The sequence below is a fragment of the Fistularia commersonii genome, chromosome 10 (genome assembly GCF_037954325.1).
Source record: "Fistularia commersonii isolate RoL2024-O1a breed Wild chromosome 10, RoL_Fcom_v1.0, whole genome shotgun sequence".
In the NCBI taxonomy this organism is placed as follows: Eukaryota; Metazoa; Chordata; class Actinopteri; order Syngnathiformes; family Fistulariidae; genus Fistularia; species Fistularia commersonii.
The window spans coordinates 20,041,610-20,063,391 of NC_141293.1; the positions used below are offsets into that span (position 1 = coordinate 20,041,610).

Here is a 21,782-nt window from a genome sequence, read left to right on the forward strand (position 1 = left end):
ATGTATCCAGGAAGTACAGTACATTGCTTGATTGAAAAATGAGTCAAATAAAAACAAATATATATCTATATAACCAGCTAAAAAATCACTGATCCTGCAAAACATTCTACAGTACACAAAAAAAACACTTGGGATAAATGTAGCAGTACTTCGATACGGATCGGCCCGCTTCCCTTGTGCTACAAGAAGAAGAAGTTGTGCCACAATGAGTTCTGTTGACCATATTATGATGCGGCACACCCGGCTGCTGGCTTCGGGTGAGGGAGATGTCCAAGTGCTCATTTTTAAACCAGGAGGCGCAAACACAATCTGTTTGATTTGCAATGATTTCACCTCCTGGTTTCACAGCTCACAGTTGGGCAGAGACACATAGCGATGTGAACATTTGGAGGCCGTTGAGTGTGAAATGGCCTTTCCTTTCCTCGTCTGTTGCCACTTGACAACATGTTTGTCCTCCAGCTTCGTTTTTTTTTTTTTTTTTTTTTTTTGCGTCTCCTGTTTGCAGGGACGGCCTCACATTCTGCTCCCGTGTGAAGGTGCAGGCGTTCACAACGGACCTTAAGAGAAATGTTGTTTATCTTGTATTTCAAGGACCCTTAGAGGCACTTTGATATCAGCGTTCAGTCGGACCTCAATAAGGACAACGTTATGGGACTGTGTCTGCAATGAGATCTTTTGTCATAACAAGTACCGTGCAATCTCCAGCTAATACTTCATTATTGGTTGCATCATAGCTTATTACAATTGATAATTATGTTCTTCCACTATACATCATCACCACAGTACCAAAGTCTCTGTATATGACGTCTGTCCAAAATAACACTTCATGTCCACTAAAAGCTATGGTTTTGCAGTACGGATATTGGTGAGGGATCAGATATTAGAATTGTGCTCTTATAGGTAAAATTATTGGTGAAAGAAAACCGGCGTGAAATGTGAATATGTGCCTTGGGAAATGCGTGGCAGGGTGCACGACACCTCGTTCCCTTATTTTGTCGGCCGGTCGTCCCGGTCTACCAGTGGGCTTTCCTTTCTTTGGCCACAATCTGGAGGAAATGGGCGTGGCTGGCGTACAGCGGGAAAGATGAGTCAACATCGACCCACTGGACTTGCCCTGCGTCATCGCCGGCTTGCAAAGTCAGCTCACTCACGCTGTTGCCTGCGGAAACGACAAACCCCGACACCACCCTTCAATGGTCCGCGTACCTCCGCCGAAACAACCTGGCCAAACTGAGCGGTTGCTATTTATTTAATAGATGAGATACTAACTTTGTAACTGTGAAAAGCACATTCTTTGGGATGAATATAAAAATGGAGATGAAGTTTAACGTTACCATTGTCATCGTGGAAGTTGACCGCAACCGTCTCCATCCAGGCGTTGTCGGTGTTTCTAGGATCATCCACATAGCCTTTATACACCTAAAGGGGAGCAAACGGCATTTATTTACCGCAGTTAGCATGCCAATGACTACTCGGTGCCGTTAGCGTTGCTACAACAAGAGAGGTTGCTTACCTGAAACCCTGACGATTTGAAGAGTTTTTCGATGCGCTCGTGGATTTTTTCCCTCTCTGACGGCGACACCGAAAGCGAGTTCAGCGCCTCTTCCGAAAACTCCCGCAGCAAAGTGAGAGACACCCGCTCCCCGTGATCCACCATCCCCTGGAAAACATTTCCATTCAATAAAATATTTTAACAATACTTTGCGCTGTTAATCAAAATGTATTATCGACCAAAAAGGAGGTTTCGAGTACTGCAGCTTTCATCTGACTGCAAGGTTTTGCAGTAAGATGTGCATTATCTCTATTTACCACCACCATTTCATATTCATCTATCTTCTCATCAGCTGCTACAAGATTAAACCAGTCATGCAAACTGGAGGTTTGAAATAACTGACCGTTAAACCTCAAAACATGTTGACTTAAGTTTTAAAATATAGCTCTTACCGGCCAAATTCTGTCTCTCCATGAAGTGAACTATGCATCTGAATCAATAATATCACTAATGATGAAAACTAAAGGTGTATTCCAATCTATCCTATTCAATAATACCAAGACGACACACGAAATGATGTTTAGCAGCTTTCATTCTCATGCTGGTCCAGTTGAGAGAGAGGCATTTCGTTTTTAACGCCAATCCTGTTGTAAAACTACTTCTATGTTACAGTCTGTTCTGGTGTCACAGAGACAGGAAAGGCATCAGTAAGATATTATAAAACACCCACCCCAGGAATGGCCCACTCCCCACAGTCTTTCCTCTTGATGGACACAAACTGGAGGAGAGGCATTTTGCTCACGGGGTGATATATCTTTGCTCCCTTCTCATCTCTTTTCCACCTGCCAGATAAGGACACACAAGAGGAATCTGTGACGTCAAGACATTCAATCTTTCAGGACCATGGCATTTTGACTGGAAAAAAAAAAAAAATCAGGCTAGTATTAATTTACAAACAAACGTTACCGTGTGACGATGGGATCCGCTGCGTGATTGGGTCCCCACCTTCCAAGCAAACCCCTCCCAGCTAACCCCGTGCGTCCGTGAGGATTTCTGAAAAAAACATATATATTTATGGTACATTTTCTGGTTAAGTCACATGTATTTTTATGCCACTTAGTGTGTTAAATTCACTTTAAAAATGATGTTATATGCACAAAACCGATAGCAGAAACATCAGAAGAAGGAAAACCGAAGACATGTTGTGCTGATTTCCTCTCAAAGTCCAACCACGAGAAGACTTTGAGTAAAACCAGATGACCGCGTTCCCAACTATTCAAGAGAAATCATAAAGGGACTGTTTTTCTTGGGCTGGAGTCACTTACAGAGGCTTCCCATTTTCCACTCTGTAGCTCCCGTCGAAGCTCGTCCTGTCCACGCCTCCATCCACCGTGTTGAACCGTGGGGAGAAAGAGCTGCAGAACAAGTGGAACATTATTAAAATGAACCGTCACACAAAAAATATTACCGTCCAGCTTCACAGCACCGACTGATGAAATATTCATGTTTCCTTGGAGAAACGGATACTGGCAACCGCAATCATTCGTCTTGTCCACACTGTCTTCCCTGTAAAGAAAATTCCAAAGCTCAAGAAAGGCCAAGAAGACACCCACGGCAAATCAAGGGAGTATCGTCCAGAGTCCAATGGATCTTTTGGAGCAGAATTTCTCAGTGGATGGAATTTCTGCAAGGAAATTGAAGTAACTTAACCCTCATATTATGTTAAGGGTCAATTTGACCCATTGGGTCAATGGGTGAAATGGGTCAAATTGACCCTTAACATAATATGAGGGTTAAAGAAGATACCTAATGTACTAAATTGACCAAATTTGCTGAATCGTGTGAATAATATGTGTCGGGAACCTGAAACATTCACATTTCAAAACTAACGGATATTCATTTTTAATATTTTTATCATTATTCTTGTTGTGGAAGTATTACATTTTATATGACTTAACTTGGAATTCAAAAGTCAATCGAAAGCACAAGGCTGTAATTTAGACTAATTCAAATTAACAGTTGAAAAAGTAGCTACCGTTTAACGCTATGTCCTGTTTTGCTGCAAAATGACAAAAACTGTTATCTAAAACATTGCATTCATAGCCAACAAAATAATATCTTCAACAGATTGTGGTTAACAACAGTAATGATATTCACAAAACACTCATCACTCTCTGGAACCTTCGTTTCTTTGAGGAAAGTATAAGGCATTATGGGCACGTAAAACTCAATATGGAAATACATTTGATGAAAAAGGTATTTTCTTTATCGAAATGACCAAACTATAGATCGTAATTCGTCTCTGCTGGTTCATATGCTTCTATTACTGTTTCTCTTTTTTTAATACACAGTCATTATTTATAATACTTGACTGTATATCAAAATACTTTGGCTGGAAAAGTCCTGCTTATCTAGAAAAAAAATACTAAATAATGCCTTCCTTGGTGCTTGCAACTGAAGCTAATCATGACTTCATTTCTATCTTTTTGTTCTTGATAAAACTGTAGAGCAAAGACAAATAACGATCGGAAGGGATAGATTATAAACGCAAACATTTTTTTGGAAGATAACAGAATAGTTTTTTTAAAGTAAGCTAATAAGACCAAGATATTCCTAGACAGATTGCCATTTCCATTCAAGAACTCCTCAAACTCATCCGAGATAGGCTCCAGCTTCCGCCGCGACCCTGAGGTCAGGATAAGCGGCAGAAGAAAGATGGACGGATGAATTCCTTAAACTTGACGCGATTGAACGAAGGACACCGGAGAACATCCGGAAGACGTACCCAATATCAGAATCGGCCCACGACGGCTTCTTCTCGACGGCGGGATCGGTGTAGCTCGCTGGATTGTACCGAGGCCAGTTCACGGCCCAGTCCACCTGGGTGTCGCTCACTGGCACGCGCTTCACTGTGGACTGCGGATACTGGCAACATCTGGCGTTAACGTGTGCCGATGCCAAAGAGGACATTGTTGAGAAACGGGACGTGTGGAGGTGACAGGGTCCGGAGGTTGGTGCGGCGCTGAAAGAACGACCGGAGCCGATGAAGACAGGCCTGTTTGGAAAGACAGAAATGTGAAATGAAGTACCAGCACATGTTGATATTTGTACATGAACTCAACATAGGAGAAGGGAGCTCAGTCATCCCTTCATGTTGAACAGTCCGTGGAAAACACCTGGGATCAGCTGATGGAGCTGAGATGCAGCGGCGGGATGGGGGAAACGCACGAATTAGACAATTTATATTTCATTGCATTTCTTATTCTTCCTCCTTTCTACTATTATCTATTACTGTTATGTTTCTACTTGAAACTCTGGCACAACAATTTCCTTCGGGATAAATAAAGTTGTTCTCATCTCATCATCTCATCCCAAATGCCCCACGACCACACGGAACGCGTCCACACGTTGACAAGTATCTGACATATCTGGAAGTCCATCCATCCGACCAGGATCTAACCTTGTTTTCCTGCGGTCAGGGCCGCAGGGATGCGGTCGTTGGGCGAAGGGCCACATTTTCACACTTTCTTTCAACGAACCTCCCGCATGTTTGTGGACTGCGGGAGGAAAGCCACGCAAACACAAAGACCCGCTGTGAGGCGGAAGCGCTCATCCCTGCACCGCCGCGCCCCGCAGGAGATCGAGAAAGGGTGCGAGAATGAAATAAAAGATAAAACACACTGGTCCAATCGGCAAAGTTGGTGTGTGTGAAATCTTTCCCCGCGGACGTTCGTACCGGAGTGCAGAGGAGCAGCCCGAAGCAGGAACCGGGAACCCGAAGACGGTCAGCGCCAGACGAATCGCTCCAAGGCAGCGGTGAAACATTGGCCGGACCGTGGAGGACAAAAAACAACATCAACAATAGTAACAACACGCAGAGAAACGGAACCAGGAAGTGAACCCTCTTGCCCGGTGACGTCACGGCATGGGTGTGGTTACGGTCGCTCTCGTTTCCATGGTGACCCGAGTCGGTCGTACACAAAAGCTGTAGCTTTCTTATAATAATACCTGGCGCCGTGCTTACCTCTCATGATTGACGATCGCCATCATAATTATTAATTTGAATGATTTTGACAAAACCGATCCTCACATATTATTGCCATTGTTATCATTATTACTGGGGACAAAGATAACTCATGATACGTCATCCGATCCCATGTCACGCCCTTATTCTGCTATCTTTCTTAGCCTTGTTGGTCCCAGCCCGCACACATCCTGCCTGTTTATTTATCGTATCCATTGATATCGTCACTCTATTTATACGGTTGTTTACTTATCACCCTCGCTGCTCCTCGATGTTATCCTTTATTATCCCCATCGTTGTTGCTGCTGTGTGTTTATTCGTGGATGTCTCGCTACCTTCTGTCTTGTAATGTCGCTCTATTCCTATTTATATTCATATGTATTTGACGTTACAACTGTTAGGCTGCCGTGACAACTAATCCCCCTATGTGGATCCACAAAGTTGATCTTATCTTAATCACAATAAAGGTCGTGATTTGCAGCAAACCGCCGATTGAGTCCGTAAATGTAACGTGAAGTGGACGGGAAAAAAGGAGAAGATTGTAAACAGTTGATTTTATGTCCAAAAGAGTCGCTAAATAATCGCGTTGACTTGCAAAGTGACGCGCAACCGCGTCGCCACGCCCACTCTCCGCCGTGCGCGTTCTGCGGGGTGGGGTGTGCTTGTTTCGTCGTCATGCTGACACCGAGCAGGCGGTGATTCCTGAACTGGATCCAGATGACGTAACCCCGCCCGAGCGAGCCGCCCCGGTGCCATTTCGAGCGCGGCTCCTGCATTTACGCCGTGCGCTGAGGCCGAATCCGCGCCCGCTCATGAACTGGGTTTCCCGTCCGGCGGCGGAGAAGGACGGACTTCGCTGAACTCGCCTCCGCTCCGCTGAGCTCCGAGCCTCCCAGCCGACCGACATACCGACCGACACGCCGGCCTTCCCCGCGGACGGAGCGAGATAAGAGCGGCGGAAGTGTGTCGGGCGAACGCGCAGTGACAGAGCGGCTTCGGAGAGGAAGAATGGCGGATTCCAGCGGCACCGCAGCGGTCACGGCCGCGGGATCCACCGGCGCCGCCACCGCCGCCGCCGCCGGAGCGGCTTGCGCTACCGCGCACGAAGGAGCGCCCGGAGCCGCGGGGACCAAACCCGCGTCGGAGTCCGTCAAGGGTCAGATTTTCGACGTGGGCCCCCGCTACACCAACCTGTCGTACATCGGGGAGGGGGCGTACGGAATGGTGTGGTGAGTTGTCTAAAATCAGCAGGACTAGCTGGTACAGCCCGTCGTTTCGGGCCACCAAACCACGCCAGCCAGATCCTTTTGGGTGGTTAATATTGGCGCAGCTTCGTAAACACGAGTGTGGCAATGACGCAAACATTTAACCCGAGAATGTCCAAATAAAACAGCGCTCCGCGGGAGCCCGCTTTGCGGTTAGCTTGGCTAGCGGAGCTAGCGGGGCTAGCTTGGCTAGCTTGGCTAGCTACAGGCGTGGCTACGAGCTTTCCCAGGAAACGAGTGACTGCGCAGGACGCTCGGCCGCCGATGAACTTTGGATGCGGGCCGGGAGTTCGACGCGATCCCGGCCGGTTTCTCGTCCCCGGTGGCCCTTCGGCCTCCGACGGAGGATGCGGGCGGCGGCGGGGCGCCGAGGCCTCTCCGCGTGTTATCGCTGCTCGATCTCCAGCCTGGTGCGGGCGAGCGAAGCGACCCCGCTGCACTTCCGTGCCGAGTCATCGCCTCCTCGGCCCCGGACGCGGCGCCGGGCCGCTCCCGGGCCGCTCCGTCCTCGGACGCACGGCGGACATGTCGGCTGCATCCGGATCCTGTGCGTGTCAGCGCGGTCCCGTGGATCCACCGTGGATCCACCGTGGAAACACCGTTGGCAGCGTTACATGTTTGTCAACTCTTGTTTACCCACTGGCAGTTTTTCGTCGCCATCGGCGTGATTCATCGCGGCCAGACCATAAAATCTCGGCGTTTCTGCCGTTTTCTTGTCCTCTTTTTAGGATTTTCTAACCGAATAGGAAAGCTGTAATTGTGCCGCCTCTCCGGCTTGTGGTGCGGCGGTCGAGGCAGAGGAATAAGACCGCGGGGAAGCCGGAGCTCAGCGGCTCCGCCGAAGAGCCTGGCAGTTGCCATAGCAACCAGCAGACGGGAGACATCCCAAAATGCACCGTTTGGTGCCTGCACACGATGTAGAACTTACAAGAAGATAAACTCTTATGTCTAGCTCGAAAACAACGACCCCATTGGTTCGTCGCTTTAGTTGTAAGTTCTTATCAAACACACACACATTAAGAGTAAACCTGTCATTTCTCTCAGGTTTAGACGTGCTAATTTTCAGGTAATTCAGGACAGTTTAATAGTGTTTTTCCTCAGTTCTGCAAACCCGTGAATCTTTTAGCCACAGTTTGATTTATTTTCCTTTTTAATTCTCGGTGGTTTGGCCGCCACGGTGAGGTTTTTGAGTTTTCTTTGAATACGGGTTCATTCATTGTGCGTCCAACGCCGTGTCAGTCGAGCAAAACTAACTGGGTTTAATGGATTGGAAACGATGCAGCTTTTTTCTCTCAATACTTTTTTGTCATTTTTGGAAGAAGAATTCATTCTCGCCTTGCTGAAACCTCACAGCCCTCGTCAAAGGGCTGCACGATGTGTCGTTTCTACACCTACACAACTGTAGGTGTAGACGAGCTGCACCTCGCACGCACACACACACATCCGAGCAAAACACAAGTGCATCTCATGAGACCGATTCTACGCCCTTTCAGAGCTGGCCGGCCCGTTGCCGATAGCATCATTTCTGTGCAGTGTGTAACTCGAGACCTGATATGTGCTTCTCTCTTTATCCAACCCCGTCCAGCTCTGCCCTGGACAACTTGACAAACCAGCGTGTCGCCATCAAGAAAATCAGCCCCTTTGAGCATCAGACCTACTGCCAGCGCACACTGAGGGAAATCAAGATCCTGCTGCGTTTCCACCATGAGAATATCATCGGTATCAATGACATTCTCAGGGCACGGCACATTGACAACATGAGGGACGTGTATCCTTTCGCGCTTTGCGCACGAGCCACTGTCTGCTTTTTTTTCTCCGTATTTTGCTCGCCGGCTGCATCTCGGCCTTCTTCGTAAGCCACGGACAAGAGTGCCTTATGCTTTCTTTTACCGTTGGTTCGGTTTTATTTTACACCTAGAAATATAACCTGTGGAATGTTTTAAGGTGACCGCTATTTACAACCATTGAATTTAATTCTAGGTCGTACTGCAATCTTCTTAAAAAAAAAAAAAAGGCACGGCAATGGTGACGGCTTGAAGGGCAGCCGGCTGTAGATTGTGATCATGGTGACTCTGTGGATCAGTGTGCAGGCGGCTCTGATGGGACCTCTGTGAAAAGGTGCTTTGTCCACGCAAAAAGAAAAGGAAATGTAAGCTGGCCTTGTCTGCTTTTCTTCTCTGACCTGCCCAGTTGTACCACGGGTGTCCCTGACTCACAATGACTCTTGGTTTGGGCTGATGCCACCGATTTTAGCCACAATATCAACTCGTCGCGATGCTTCCACGGGCATTTATTTATTTATACAAACAGACACCTGACATTCGTGACCATTTGGTATATTTTTTTAAATTTCATTTGTGTATTTATTTATTTTTGCACTCCCTAAAGTCAATATTCATTGTCTTTTTTTCTATTATTTCATTTTTTTTTTGTACTTGCTAGTGATCCCCTGAAGTGGACGAGCAACGAAACTCCCCCGCTAAAATGGTTTACTCTTTGTTTTCATATTTTTGATGCCCGTTTTTAGTGTGATTTTTTTTATCCAAGTTTTAACGAAATTCCAATAGTAACGATCCTGATCTCCAGGTTCATTTGGGAGTCAGCAAAAACAAGACTGGGTCAAAGTGCAGCAGCTGCATTTCAATTTGTCTGGTAGGAAACCTCCTTTGTCGGCGTGACGCGTCTCACGTTTTCTCAAGAGCCCATGTAGGTAATGAGTCTTAAAAAGCCCGAGAGATCTACTCCTTGACCCGCGCTCACCTCCAGCTACATCGTCCAGACTCTGATGGAGACGGATCTGTACAAGCTGCTTAAGACCCAGAGGCTGAGCAATGACCACGTCTGCTACTTCCTCTACCAGATCCTGCGCGGTCTCAAGTACATCCACTCTGCCAACGTGCTACACCGTGACCTCAAGCCCTCCAATCTGCTCATCAACACCACCTGTGACCTCAAGGTCAGTCTGTCAACGTGCATGCGAGCAAGCCGCGGCATCGCTGCCGTCCGCTGGCGTTTAAGATCAATCCGCAAGCCTCGTAAAGAGCTCCGACACAATCTGAGGTCGGTCGGAAATGGTCGTCGCCTTGCGTTTTGTTCGGTTTCCTTTAAAAATATACTAAACGGGCAAACTATAAATAATTGGATGACCAATTATAATGGATCTAATAAATATGACACACAGAGTACTTTACTCTTCAGTTGCAATGGGAAAGTACTGCTCTGAAAATATTTACAGGGTTCTTGACATACAATTTCTCTGTTTGTTTTTTTTATTGTTTTTTCAAACATATTTGACATGTAGCAAGTTCAAGACATGTGCCAACATGCCTTGATTAAAAGCCAGGAAAATGAGTTTCTCCATGTATGTCACCTTGAAATCACCATGACAAGTAAATCCTGAAGTTTGACTGAAGTTCATACTTTCATTTATTAAACCAAAGGTGGGGTGAGCAGCCACCAAGCAAAGCCACATTCCACATCTGAACAAATGGTCATGTAACCGTGTGACCTCCTCCAATATATGCACTCTGGTAAATAGTAGCCTTTTTTTATTTTCTCAATAAAAGGTTGAAAGAGAATTAATAATTCATTAGATCAGTGTTTACGAAGCATTTTGGATATTGCAACTTCCTTATCGGCAAATATCTGTGTTATCTTCAGTTGCGATCGGAGCTTTTTTTCAAACCCCAGAGCTACGTGTCTCATCTTGAGCGGCAAACAGAGCAAAACTGCCGGATTTTTACCGGCCTCTCAGAGTGTCATGGCAGGAGAAAGAAAGCGCTCGGGTTATGTTGTTGTATTTCCACAACACAATACGAGACACAGGATGCTGAGTGTTTTGTGAACAAAGGGTGTGGCTCCAGCCGGTTCTTAGCTGGCAGCCGTGAGTCTGCTGCACCCACTGCCACGGTAACGGATGTGCAGATTACAACCTAAAGGGTACAAACATTTGAAACAGCAACAAATACAAATTGTCAGTAAACCATCGCAGAGTAAAGTATCTTCCCCGAAGAGTAGTGTTTCTCAACAGACGGGTGGCTTTTCCTGTTTTGTTTTTTCAAGTTGGATTTTACACAAACTGCAGAGAGGCAGGCAGGTCACCGAAATGGGGCTCAGCAGTTCTCCAGTATGAATGTATAACTGGCTGTAAGAGCGTCGCAGGCTTTCGGTGGCTCACAATTGACCTCGATCGGTTCAATTTTAGGGGGTCCCTAAAAACTGCCTCGGGATCTTAGGAGCAGTTCTGATGTCGTGGCGACCGGACTTGAATTTCTTCCCGTGAAGACGTTTCGCCCCTCGTCCGAGAGGCTTCTTCGGCTCAGAACTCTTTAGAACTGAAGAAGTTCAAGTCCGGGTGCCACAGCGAGAATTCACCACGACCTGGATGACGGAGAACCTCCTCAGACAAGTTCTGATGTCTGCAAACAGCAACCTCCAACAGACCACCGCGGCACAGCAGGTCCTTGTAGCTATTATGAAATCAATCTGCTCGCTAATTCTAGCTAGCCACCGGGTAACAGCCCTCTTACCCGCATGTGTGGCAGATACAACATGCAGGGAAAGATTTGAGTGCCGGCGCAGCGGTTTGCAGATCTCGCATGTCCTCCCCATGTCTGTGTGGGTTACTCTCTGTTTTCCCCCCACAATCTTCCAAAACATGCAGCCTAGTTAATGGCAGACCCTAGATTGCCCGGGCATGGGAGTGCAGGAGCGAATGGTTGCACAGATCTGTGTGTGTCCCTGTGATCGACTGGCGACGGGTCCGGGGTGAACCCCGTCTCCACCATAACCAGGAAAAATCTTGAATGAATGGAGAAAAAGTCCAAAGTGAAAGAAATGTTTGCGGAGCTCCAGCCGCTGCTGGGTGCGATAAGTCATATTGGAGTCTTTCTACCAGTCGTGCAAGTCAGGCAGTAAGTTGCATGTGACAGGAAAAGTAAGCTGTGGAGCAGCATTACGAAACAATCACACCGCTCCTATAAAGGGTATGGTTGCACTTTAGACACAGATAGACAATCCTCAGATTTCAACACTGGATTCTCAGTGTGTTTTCACCTGGAAGAATGTGCTCCTGCCAAATCGCTGTGAATATTTTCAAAAGAAACGCTCTTCAAGCGGTTTCATGTTAAATGTTTTCGTTTACTTTGCTGCACTTTCCACTATTTGTAGTAGTTATTTATTTTTTTTGCAACAATTTCACTCACCGAGGATTCAAAGTGCGTGTTTTTGCACGCGGCACCCTTGTGCACATGTGCGTCCTCCCAACTATAGAAAAAGCCACCGTGAACCTACTTCAAGTAGAGTTATGCAACAAGGCCGATTCCAAACATCCACACCATGTGACCGTTTACGTCAACCTGACTTTCAGTTAAAACTAAGCCTAGATTCATATTCCGGCCCAGTGATGGTGATTCTTAACAGTATTCTATCAGGAATACTCATCTCCATGTCGTGAAGTTGTGTCCAAATGTATTCGTACTGTTCTTGTGTTTTCATGACTTCATTTTCTCTGACGGAGCGGAGCTGTCGTAACATGCCCTTGTATGCCTGCAGTTTTTACACTGATCGGTATCGTTTGCTTTGCTCACCCTGAAAAACACACACATTCAAGTGCAATGAAGCACAAGTTTCGGAGAACTTAAAATTAAAAAGGCTGCCTGGGGTTAATTTTAAATACAATGAGGTTGGAACCAATTAGTACGAGTTGTTTGGCGATCTGCCGTCATCGGTCTCGGTGCAGGTCCAGGTCCAGATCCGGGTCACTCTCTACTGGCTGGTCGGTGATCCCGGATTAGCTGACCATGTGGGAGGAGAACACAGAAGCATGTTGTTGCTGCTTTTTGATGCCTTCCAGTCCAGACACTGCAGGCTTATATTCCTTAACAGCAAAAAAAACCCATAATCACAGCTGCTCCCGGCAAGACCGGCCTTGTTAGTCCTTTGTAATTCAAGAAGCGGCACAAATATTGATTTCAACTAAGCATAACCTGAAATGAAATAAGGATAAATTTGTAGAAATTGTAACTGGCAGTTTAGTTCAGTAGCTAGAGGGCTAAAATACTGATACTGCAGCATATCGGGATCATTCTTCTTATGTCTGTCGATGCAGTGGCGCCAGTTATGGATATTTTTATCAGCGCCACTATCATTGTAAATTGATTCCACGTCGCCATTTGACAGTTTCTTTGAAACTGATGCACTGTTGCAGGGATTGACTACATAATGCTTGGATACTCAATTCCCCTCAGTTTCACTTTGCAGATGTTTTGTGCAATGTATACATTTTGAAAATAAGAGGAACCTTCATTGCTTCAGCAATAGGGAAATAGCACAAAGATGCTTTTGTTTTCCCGACTCTCCAAACTAAATTCCCGTATGCCCACTTGTTTCTAGCTCCGGGTTCTGTAGTAAATTCTGCATCATTTTGTCGATTGCGGTTCATACATTTTTCTGAACTCTGCAGTTTTAAGCCGGGAACATAGACAAACAGTCAGCTGAAAAATCGATACCATGAAATTTATAAAAAGCAAAAACATGGGTAACACAAGACTAAATGTACGATCCCTTAAACCGGTGGATTGCAAAAATAGATTGCAGAATCTGTTGCCGAAGCCGTTTACCTCCTTCCAGAGCCTTTTCACTCTATTACAAACTGGGCTTGCAGACAGGAAATAACAGCCACCGAGCACATTCATGTTACACAACCCATTGCTACGACGCTAAGTTTGGGGCGAGCGGACGCGTGTCGCAACGCCAGCGTGGTTTCGCGAAAACAAGGCTGACGTAGAATCGTGGCTCCGGAGCTGAACGGCACAGCGCCGATGCGCACGCCGTTAATGTCCAGATGACGAACCGTAAACCCGATTCTGAGTGAGGTTGCCTGTCGCGTCCGCAGATCTGTGACTTCGGCCTGGCGCGAATAGCCGACCCCGAGCACGACCACACAGGTTTCCTGACCGAGTACGTGGCTACTCGCTGGTACAGGGCTCCCGAGATCATGCTCAACTCCAAGGTAAGCGTGCATTTTACGTCGTCTGTCATTTGTGTTACCGGGCAACTTCTGCTCAGCTGACCCGAAACCCGCCCGCGTCCCAGGGCTACTCCAAGTCCATTGACATCTGGTCCGTGGGCTGCATCCTGGCCGAGATGTTGTCCAACAAGCCCATCTTTCCTGGGAAACATTACTTGGACCAGCTCAACCACATACTGGGTGAGACGGGGTTAGCGGGCGTTTCTGCCGAGCGGCGTCGACATGAGCGTTGGAGCTGAAAGCCCCTTGATTCTCCCTCCGCCCAGGCGTCCTCGGCTCGCCGTCTCAAGAAGACCTCAACTGCATTATCAACATGAAGGCGCGCAACTACCTGCAGTCCCTGCCCGAGAAACCCAAGGTCCCCTGGGAAAAGCTTTTCTACAAGGCCGACGCAAAAGGTAGAGACTTACTTTTGTAGATGCAGCGCGTCTAGACATTTCTAAGACACAACAGCGCCCGTCTCTTTTTATCAAAGATGGAGGCTGAATGTGATCCTGCAGGTTGTCAGACTTCATTTGGTCACATTTTTGGTCCTGCTGACGTCTGGCCAGCGCTGACCTTTAAAACCTGAATTTTTGCCCTTAGATAACCAGATAGTTGTATTTACACATACATTTCTAATGAGCGTTTTCTTTTTTTTGTTTTTTTTAATCTTACTAAAATGTGTCATATACAGTACATTGGTTCACTCCTCAGCTTCTCCTGGCCACATCTCAACTTGTTCCTAGGCAAGTCATTGAACAGCAAGTTGCTGTACTGGTGCTCTCGAGTGTAAAGCACTTTAAACAACAAGGTGTGGAATCACTGCATACGTTCAGACCACTTACATACTGACCTCAGAGGTTTCAGACGACAGGAGGGGGAAAGTGTGTCTGCAAGGATTTACAAATTGGCAATAAAGTACTTCAAGTGACATGAATATATTGGGAAGATGAGATTCCTTAAAGAGCGAGTGTGCAAGTGAGCCTTTACAATTGAGCTCGATTTTTATAAAAAGATGATTTGCAAGTTTATAATAATTTAATCATGTCACCTGAAATACCAATAATTTACAGTTCCCTTTTAAGAAATTGTAGAAAATGTCAGTCGGTTGAAATGTATGGCCTTTTTATTTCCTATTCGTCTAGTTTTATATTGCATATGATATTTTCTATTTCTGTACCGCCTGTAATAGTGTTTTCTTTCTTCTGCTGAAGCTCTGGACCTGCTGGGACGCATGTTGACCTTTAACCCTCTGAAGCGCATCAGCGTGGAGGAGGCCCTGGCTCATCCTTACCTGGAGCAGTACTACGACCCCACAGATGAGGTACACCATCTCAGCGCCTGGAGTTTTCCCTTCACATGATTGTTATATTCTGAAAATACTCTCCAACTCTGTTCTGTCGTACACGTACACACAGTGCACGTCAGACTTTATGAAGGAGCGCCTCAGTAATAGATTACTCTGATAAAAGCTGTACAGTGCACAGGAAACCAAAGCAATGAGGAGAAAAGAATCCTTTGAGTCCTGCTTCTCTGGAGATTTTCATGAAGGTCCGTCAATATGTTTACCGGTTTCCGGCCCTAAGCTAGGATTTAGCCTTTCCTGCTTTGTGCTCAGAACCTCTGGAAGCTTCTTACCTGCCTTTGGAATGCACTAAGTGTGAAACGGCTCCGCGGTTTTAGAAAAAGCTCAGAGATTGAAATCCCTGATCGCATTCCAGTTAAACATAAAATACTGTAGCCTGTGCTCCTTTTCAGTGAAAACACATCCAAAAGTAAACATTGCCCCCATTTGTCTGACCGCTGCCTTTATCCTGACTGCATTAAAAGTGTGTGTGTGTGTGTGTGTGTGTGTGTGTGTGTGTGCGCAGCCAGTAGCAGAGGAGCCCTTCACCTTCTCGATGGAACTGGATGATCTTCCTAAGGAGAAACTGAAGGAGCTGATCTTTGAGGAAACTGCTCGCTTCCAGGAGAACTACCAAGGCTCCTGAGACACACAGGTATACGAGATGTTTTTATTGTCATCTACATTGTAAGAATATCAGGCTCATTCAGGCAATGAAATTCTTCCTTACAACAGTATAGGAGACAGCTTACAGCTGTGTACGAGGAAAAAAAACTGTAAAAGCAGTAAGTACATTTTTGCACAGTAATTGAAGTCATCAATAAATACTAAGTAAGGAAATAGGTGTAATTTAATATATATATACCTAAATTAAGGTATGTGTATTTATAAATAAGTTTTGGGGCCGCAGAGCGAGACCCTCAGAAGCTTCTACTCATGACATTTGTTTCGGCCCGTGTTTGATTTAAATTGAGATAAAAAAACAGTTTTCTTATTGGACATCTTTAACAAGTGATCAGACCAAGCCAACGGTCGTCGCTGCAAACTTTATCGCCGATGATGACGTTTTCCTTCATCCGGATAAGTTTTGGGATGAATCGAGTCCCTTAATATTGTGTTAATATTGCGCCACATAAATCTGGTGATCTTTCTGGATCCTTCCGGTGGCCTCGTCCAAAGAAGGATCCAGAAGGATCCCTGCCAGAGGTTGGATGGATGGAGCTCTGACACTTTGGAAATGTGTTTTTAATCTCGTCAGCCGCGTAATAATACGACATACTTTTTATTGTTTTCACTGAACGTGTTTTTAGGTTTTCCTCCAGGTTCTCCGCACGGCTCAGGAGTTGAACTAAACATTATTAAGTGTAATCAAACATTATTAAGTGTAATCATACAAATCCCAACCCGATGAAGTGCTTATTCTGGGATGTCATTTCGTTCTGTGCTCTCATTTAGACTCTACTTGTACTTACCGTTGAACAGACTATCAGTGTCACTTTTTGGCGTCAGGGTGGAATCAAATATTTCTATTATTGACTCCAAACTATAAAAGGCTGAAGGATGCGAGGGTTGTGGTTTAAGGCCCACTAGATGTCCCTGGAGTCTCCTGGCACCCAAACATCCCCTCGCAGCCTCCGCAGCCACTGCATGTGCTATTTTGGATGACCCCGGTGATTGAGCCCACGCCAACTGCAAGTGTGTGTGTGTGTGTGTGTGTGTGTGTGTGTGTGTGTGTGTGTGTGTGTGTGTGTGTGTGTGTGTGTGTGTGTGTGTGTGTGTGTGTGTGTGTGTGTGTGTGTGTGTGTGTGTGTGTGTGTGTGTGTGTGTGTGTGTGTGTGTGTGTGTGTGTGCGCGCGCGCATTTATGCACCTCCACATTTGTGATGAAATCTCCCCTCCTGCTCTGAATAAAGATTAAAAATGAAATCATTTTCCATTTGAAAAAAGACTCAACGGGTCATTTTCAACCTGCATATCCACCCTCTACCTGTGTGTGTGTGTAAGGAATCTTGGTAACATCAGTAGAAAAAATAATAAAAACAAGTCAGATTGTCCCTGGCAGTTCCTGTTGAATTGTTTTGACCAGCAGGCGCTCATTATAATACATTTATTTTTATGGAAAGCCATCCTATTGAGGGAGAAACGTGCTTCTGTCTCACATTTCATTTGTAAATTAAGCTCATAATCTCAAGTTTTACCTGAAAATGGTCCTTTTTTAGGTTTTGTGTTGTGTTTTTTCCACCCTCCCCCCCTCAGGGTATCAGCTGAAAAACAGATCAGAATTTCATGGAATTTTCATTTTTTATTTTTTCTCATTTCAAAAGACAACCTACAATTAGCTCGGGTGCGAACAAATTATTGGTGTGAGAACAGAGCGGATCCGTGAAGCAGCGCAGCAACAACAATGGCTCTTGTGTGTGTCGGTGGAATGTGTGCTGTGAATCGTGAGGCGACGCCCACGGCTGTTGTTGGAATACCAGCGGGTCCTCCAACATCTACTGTAACTGCTAATATTAGGCCACATAGCCAAAGGGTTTTAACTAAATATTTAATTTTAACCAGTTAAAGAAAACCGACATTTTTTTTTTTCAACTTTTTTTCAATATTCATGCCGTTTGCTTAAGAAAACATTTTTTTTGCCAGTCACTCTGTGGGTTTATGTGAATAAGATAAGTGTGTTGGTGAGTGAACATCAGGGAGATACATCTTCTCTCAAGAATATCAGTCAGAATGAATCCATTCATAGAAAGAAATTTATAAAAAGAAAAAAAGACCGTATGAATTGCTTATTTATGCTTGTGCCAATATTCGTTTCTCATTATCCCATATTCTTTTTCTTAAAGTATTTTGTTAAACCTGAGCTTATTTTGTGATTGAACACCCTCCTTTTCACCTTTTTTTATCTGTTTTCTCCTTTCAGGCCAAAAGCGAGTCTTGGATGACTTGAAGACGCCCCGCCACCCCTCAAACCACATGCTAATACACCTGAGACAAGAAGCCTCGTCAAAAAACTGAAAAAAAAAGAAGAAATATGGACATTTTATCTGCTTCTCTTTCCATTTGTACCTGCGAGAGAGCTAAGTTTCCTGTCTATTTGTTCCCGTGGTTGGGCGTGTCCGAGGGTCCGTCTGCATCCGCCACATCACTTTTCTCTTCCCGTCTGTCGGCGCCACGCTGCTCGCCAACGCCGCCTCGCCTCCTCGCCGCCCGCATACAAGCTCATACTACTGTATTAACCCACATCGTAACTCTTTGTCTTGCTACGCGTAAATTTGAACCTCGGAGATTTAAAAAAAAAAAAAAGAAAGAAAAAAAAGAGGGCTAAAAAGAACGGGGATGCTAACCGGATGTATGTTTGTATATAATATAGAAAAATACCTTCTTTTTTTTTTGGTTTGTTTCCTTTATCAGTGTGCTTGTCGCTTCTTCGTTTATTTTTTCATACGGTCGTTTCCAGTGTTTTTCTGCATCGGTTCAGATTCGTATTTGTATGTTCTGGAGTTTATATTTGGCAAGTCATATTTGAACACTTGATTTTTGAGATTCAGTGTTTTTACTGGCATGTTGGCAGGTTTATGAACTTTGTTGTTGCGCTTTCCAAACCCCCCCCTTCTTTCCTTCTTAACTGCTTTCTTTCTTTCTTTGTATGATATTCATATGAATGCATGCATTCCTGAAATTTACCAAAGTGGCAGATTGATGCAAGGAACTTGGTTGGGAAGCAACAATGAAATATCCGGTGTTTTGAATTGTAACCTTTTTTTGCGTTCAACCTATTTCTTGAACCTTCGACCTGGTTTTCTTCAGATGGCGCTTCACGGGGAACCCCGAAAAAGAGAACAAATTCCACGATGTCGCGTTCACGTGACGATACCCACCCCTCCTTTTCCAGAGTGTTCTGTGTGCTCTCGGCCACGCCGAGCCCTCCTTCCTCTTCACGTTGACGGCACGACGTTGCTCATTCCTTCGAATATATCGCATTCCTGTAATCTGTGTTTTGGAAGTCGGGCAGGGCCGGGTCGGCCTGAGGTTGCCGCCGCAGCTTCTGCCTTCTCGTCCCAGAGACGAGATGTTTGGCCGTGAGGCTGCAACCATCCATCCCGGTCCCGCCTCCAGCTGAGGAGCAGAAGGGACGGCTCGGGTTTTGATTTCGACTGTTTGTTTTTTTAAACAAAAGTGGTGTGAATACCCGGAGTGGGTCCCTGCAGCTCAGTCACCCTCCATGTCGAGAACAGCCCCCCCTGGTGGCCACAGAGAACCACACCTGTCATCAAAAAGCAAAAAAAATCAAACCCAGCCGAGCGACAACCATCATGTATCGATTTAACGTCTTTATTTAATTTATTTTTTTTATGCTTTTTGCCTCTTCCTCTTCCCCCGTCACCTGTTCACACTCTGTGTGTGTGTGTGTGTGTTGCTGTTTATTGCCCCCCTTTGGCGTGTGCACGACTGTGTTGCATAAGAAGCCCGAACACGGACCAACAATGCACTGGATCGTCTCTCAGGGCAGCCGTGATGCTCGCACACCCAGACTCTTTTTTTTTTTTTTTTTTTTTTTTCCCTCCTTTTGTCCGTCTGTGTTACGTCTCAGGCTGTTCTCCTCAGAAGCCATAGCTAGCTGTGCAGTGTGTGTGTGTGTGTGTGTGAATGTGTTCTGGCGTGAGGCTTTATGACGCATGGATCTACTGGCCTCCCCCAGTGCTCGCCACGCTTTACTCAAAGGGCTCCTCCACTTGGTCCTGTCGGTCCCCCGTCTTCTCGTCTCCGCCCCGTCTTCTCCACAGAAGGTCACCCGGATCATCGAGAGGAATCTAGCGGTCGGCATCCGCCGGTCGTTCGATCACGTCTCGATCAGCACGCCTGCACTTTTGTGCCCCTCCCTGAACCCCCGACCTGAGGTGGAAGTCTGACTTTTTCTCGGCCTTTCCTCCCTCTTGGCTCAGCTTTAAGTTTGGCCGGTGTGTGTGTGTGAGTGTGTGTTCTTCTAAGTCTCATCGCCTGCAGTGACTGTTTGTGCATCTTCTGTATTATAAAGCCAAGACTTTCCGCTGTTTGTGTGTCCTTTAATTTTAGAATTGTGTTGTTTCTCACCGCTTGGGTGCCCCTCTCCCCCGACCCTGCAGATACTGTGCTTTTTCATGTCTCCGATTGTGTTTTAGTTCTTTTTTTCCTTCTTTTTTCGATCGAATCAAAAGCAGCCCTTTATTTCCTAGCGATGTTCACGCTCGTGTCCAGCCGTCGGTCACCAGGCCCCGCGGGATTTCTCTCTCTCTGACCTGCCACCAGACCAAACATCTCCCTGGGTCGCCGTGGGACTGAGCCAAGAGGACTACATGTTGCAATCCTGACACGCTCGCACACACCGACGGGTGCATCTGTGTGTTTGTGGGAAAATTGCACTTAAAAAACACACCATACACATTGACACAGTATCAACAAGTCTAGTGGCCTGTCTGTCAAGAGGCCTGTTTCCAGATGTTGTTTTTAAATGGTTGTTCTTATTACTATTGTTGTTATATTGGTGGTTTTTTTTTTTTACTTAAAAGGGAGTTAAAGTTTTGTTGTTTTTTTTTAATTTGGATGTTTTTATTTGTATTTTCCTTATTTCTCTTACAAGCGTGATTATCATTGACAAGTGTTTTCGATCTTTCTGAAACTTTTTTCCCCCTTTCCCGTCCCCGATCTTATAAAGGTCTTATCAAAAAGATATTAGTAGGTTGTCAGAGATATGAGTTATTGAGGGTTATAGTCTGTATATTCTATGGATATTAAACGATTAACAGAAACAGAAATTATATACATATGATTAAATAAAAATTTCCTGATACTGTTGCATTTGTTTTATTTCTTAATGCCGCTTCACAATCTGTCTCTGAATGTCATAATTATAATTAGCAGTAATTATAGTCTTGGAGGTGAAAAAATCAAGACTGGAAGTGAAAAAAAAAAAGGAAACCTGCTTTTCCTGCTGCTCGTCTTCCCATCCGTCCTTCGCGACGTGTCTGAGCTCGGCCTCCGTCTGAAGATAAGTATGCATGATTTATTTTAAAATTCCCGGGGGTAAACCCGTCCCCGGTGTGCTGAAAGCTGCGATTGTGAGAAAGTGCTGGAACTGGCACGTCGCCGCAGTGAATGGATTTCCTCCATTCTGGTGAAAACCGGGCTTGTGACACTTCAGAGTCGGCGAGTGACACTATTGTGGTATTCAAGCTTCGCCATTGAAGGTGAACAATGCGGCAGCGCAGTGTGCTGACTCTGAGCGGGATGTATGGCGAGCGTGGGGGGGTGGGAGGCCTCTGGATGGAACGCAAAAATCCGGCCTCCTGAAGTCCGAAACCGCCTACAAACGTCAAGGCGAAGCTCGTACCGGCGCTGCCTCCGTCTCAAGAAAAATGCCAAGCACACATTTAATCATATGAAATAAAAACCTCCGGTTTTCCACTTTGAACGGCGCCCGAAGGCTGGACAGACTCCACCATCGGGCTGTCGGCGGGTCACTTGGGACGGACAACGTGCACGCAAGACAATGAAGCCTCAGGATTATTGAGCTCCCTGGCAAACATGGAAAAGCACAGGTATGATGTGCAAACAGAGGAAGCTGCTGGTGTCCCAGCGGGACAAAAGCAGTAAAAACAAAAAAAGTGA

General features: G+C 45.7%; 2 protein-coding genes across 4 annotated transcripts; one reads left to right on the forward strand and one right to left on the reverse strand.

Annotated features, from left to right (window-relative positions):
* Nucleotides 1–673: 673 nt before the first annotated feature.
* nudt9 (nudix (nucleoside diphosphate linked moiety X)-type motif 9) lies at nt 674–6,915 on the reverse strand. 3 transcript variants are annotated; one of them, XM_086154281.1, is made up of 8 exons: nt 6,708–6,915; nt 4,278–4,547; nt 2,818–2,907; nt 2,459–2,545; nt 2,223–2,334; nt 1,514–1,660; nt 1,335–1,419; nt 674–1,159 (listed from the first exon to the last, which is right to left on the reverse strand). In XM_086154281.1, the coding sequence occupies exons 1-8, from the start codon at nt 6,716–6,718 to the stop codon at nt 1,014–1,016; spliced, it is 948 nt and encodes a 315-aa protein (XP_086010407.1). In that variant the 5' UTR covers nt 6,719–6,915; the 3' UTR covers nt 674–1,013. The 3 variants fall into 3 exon arrangements, with proteins under 3 accessions (XP_086010407.1, XP_086010405.1, XP_086010406.1); XM_086154279.1 differs by lacking the exon at nt 6,708–6,915 and adding an exon at nt 5,229–6,187; XM_086154280.1 differs by lacking the exon at nt 6,708–6,915 and adding an exon at nt 4,953–5,147.
* On the forward strand, nt 6,329–20,969 carry mapk3 (mitogen-activated protein kinase 3). The gene is made up of 9 exons (XM_086154278.1): nt 6,329–6,745; nt 8,367–8,549; nt 9,548–9,737; nt 13,677–13,793; nt 13,877–13,991; nt 14,078–14,209; nt 15,008–15,117; nt 15,665–15,793; nt 18,058–20,969. The coding sequence occupies exons 1-8, from the start codon at nt 6,525–6,527 to the stop codon at nt 15,782–15,784; spliced, it is 1,188 nt and encodes a 395-aa protein (XP_086010404.1). The 5' UTR covers nt 6,329–6,524; the 3' UTR covers nt 15,785–15,793; nt 18,058–20,969.
* Nucleotides 20,970–21,782: the final 813 nt, after the last annotated feature.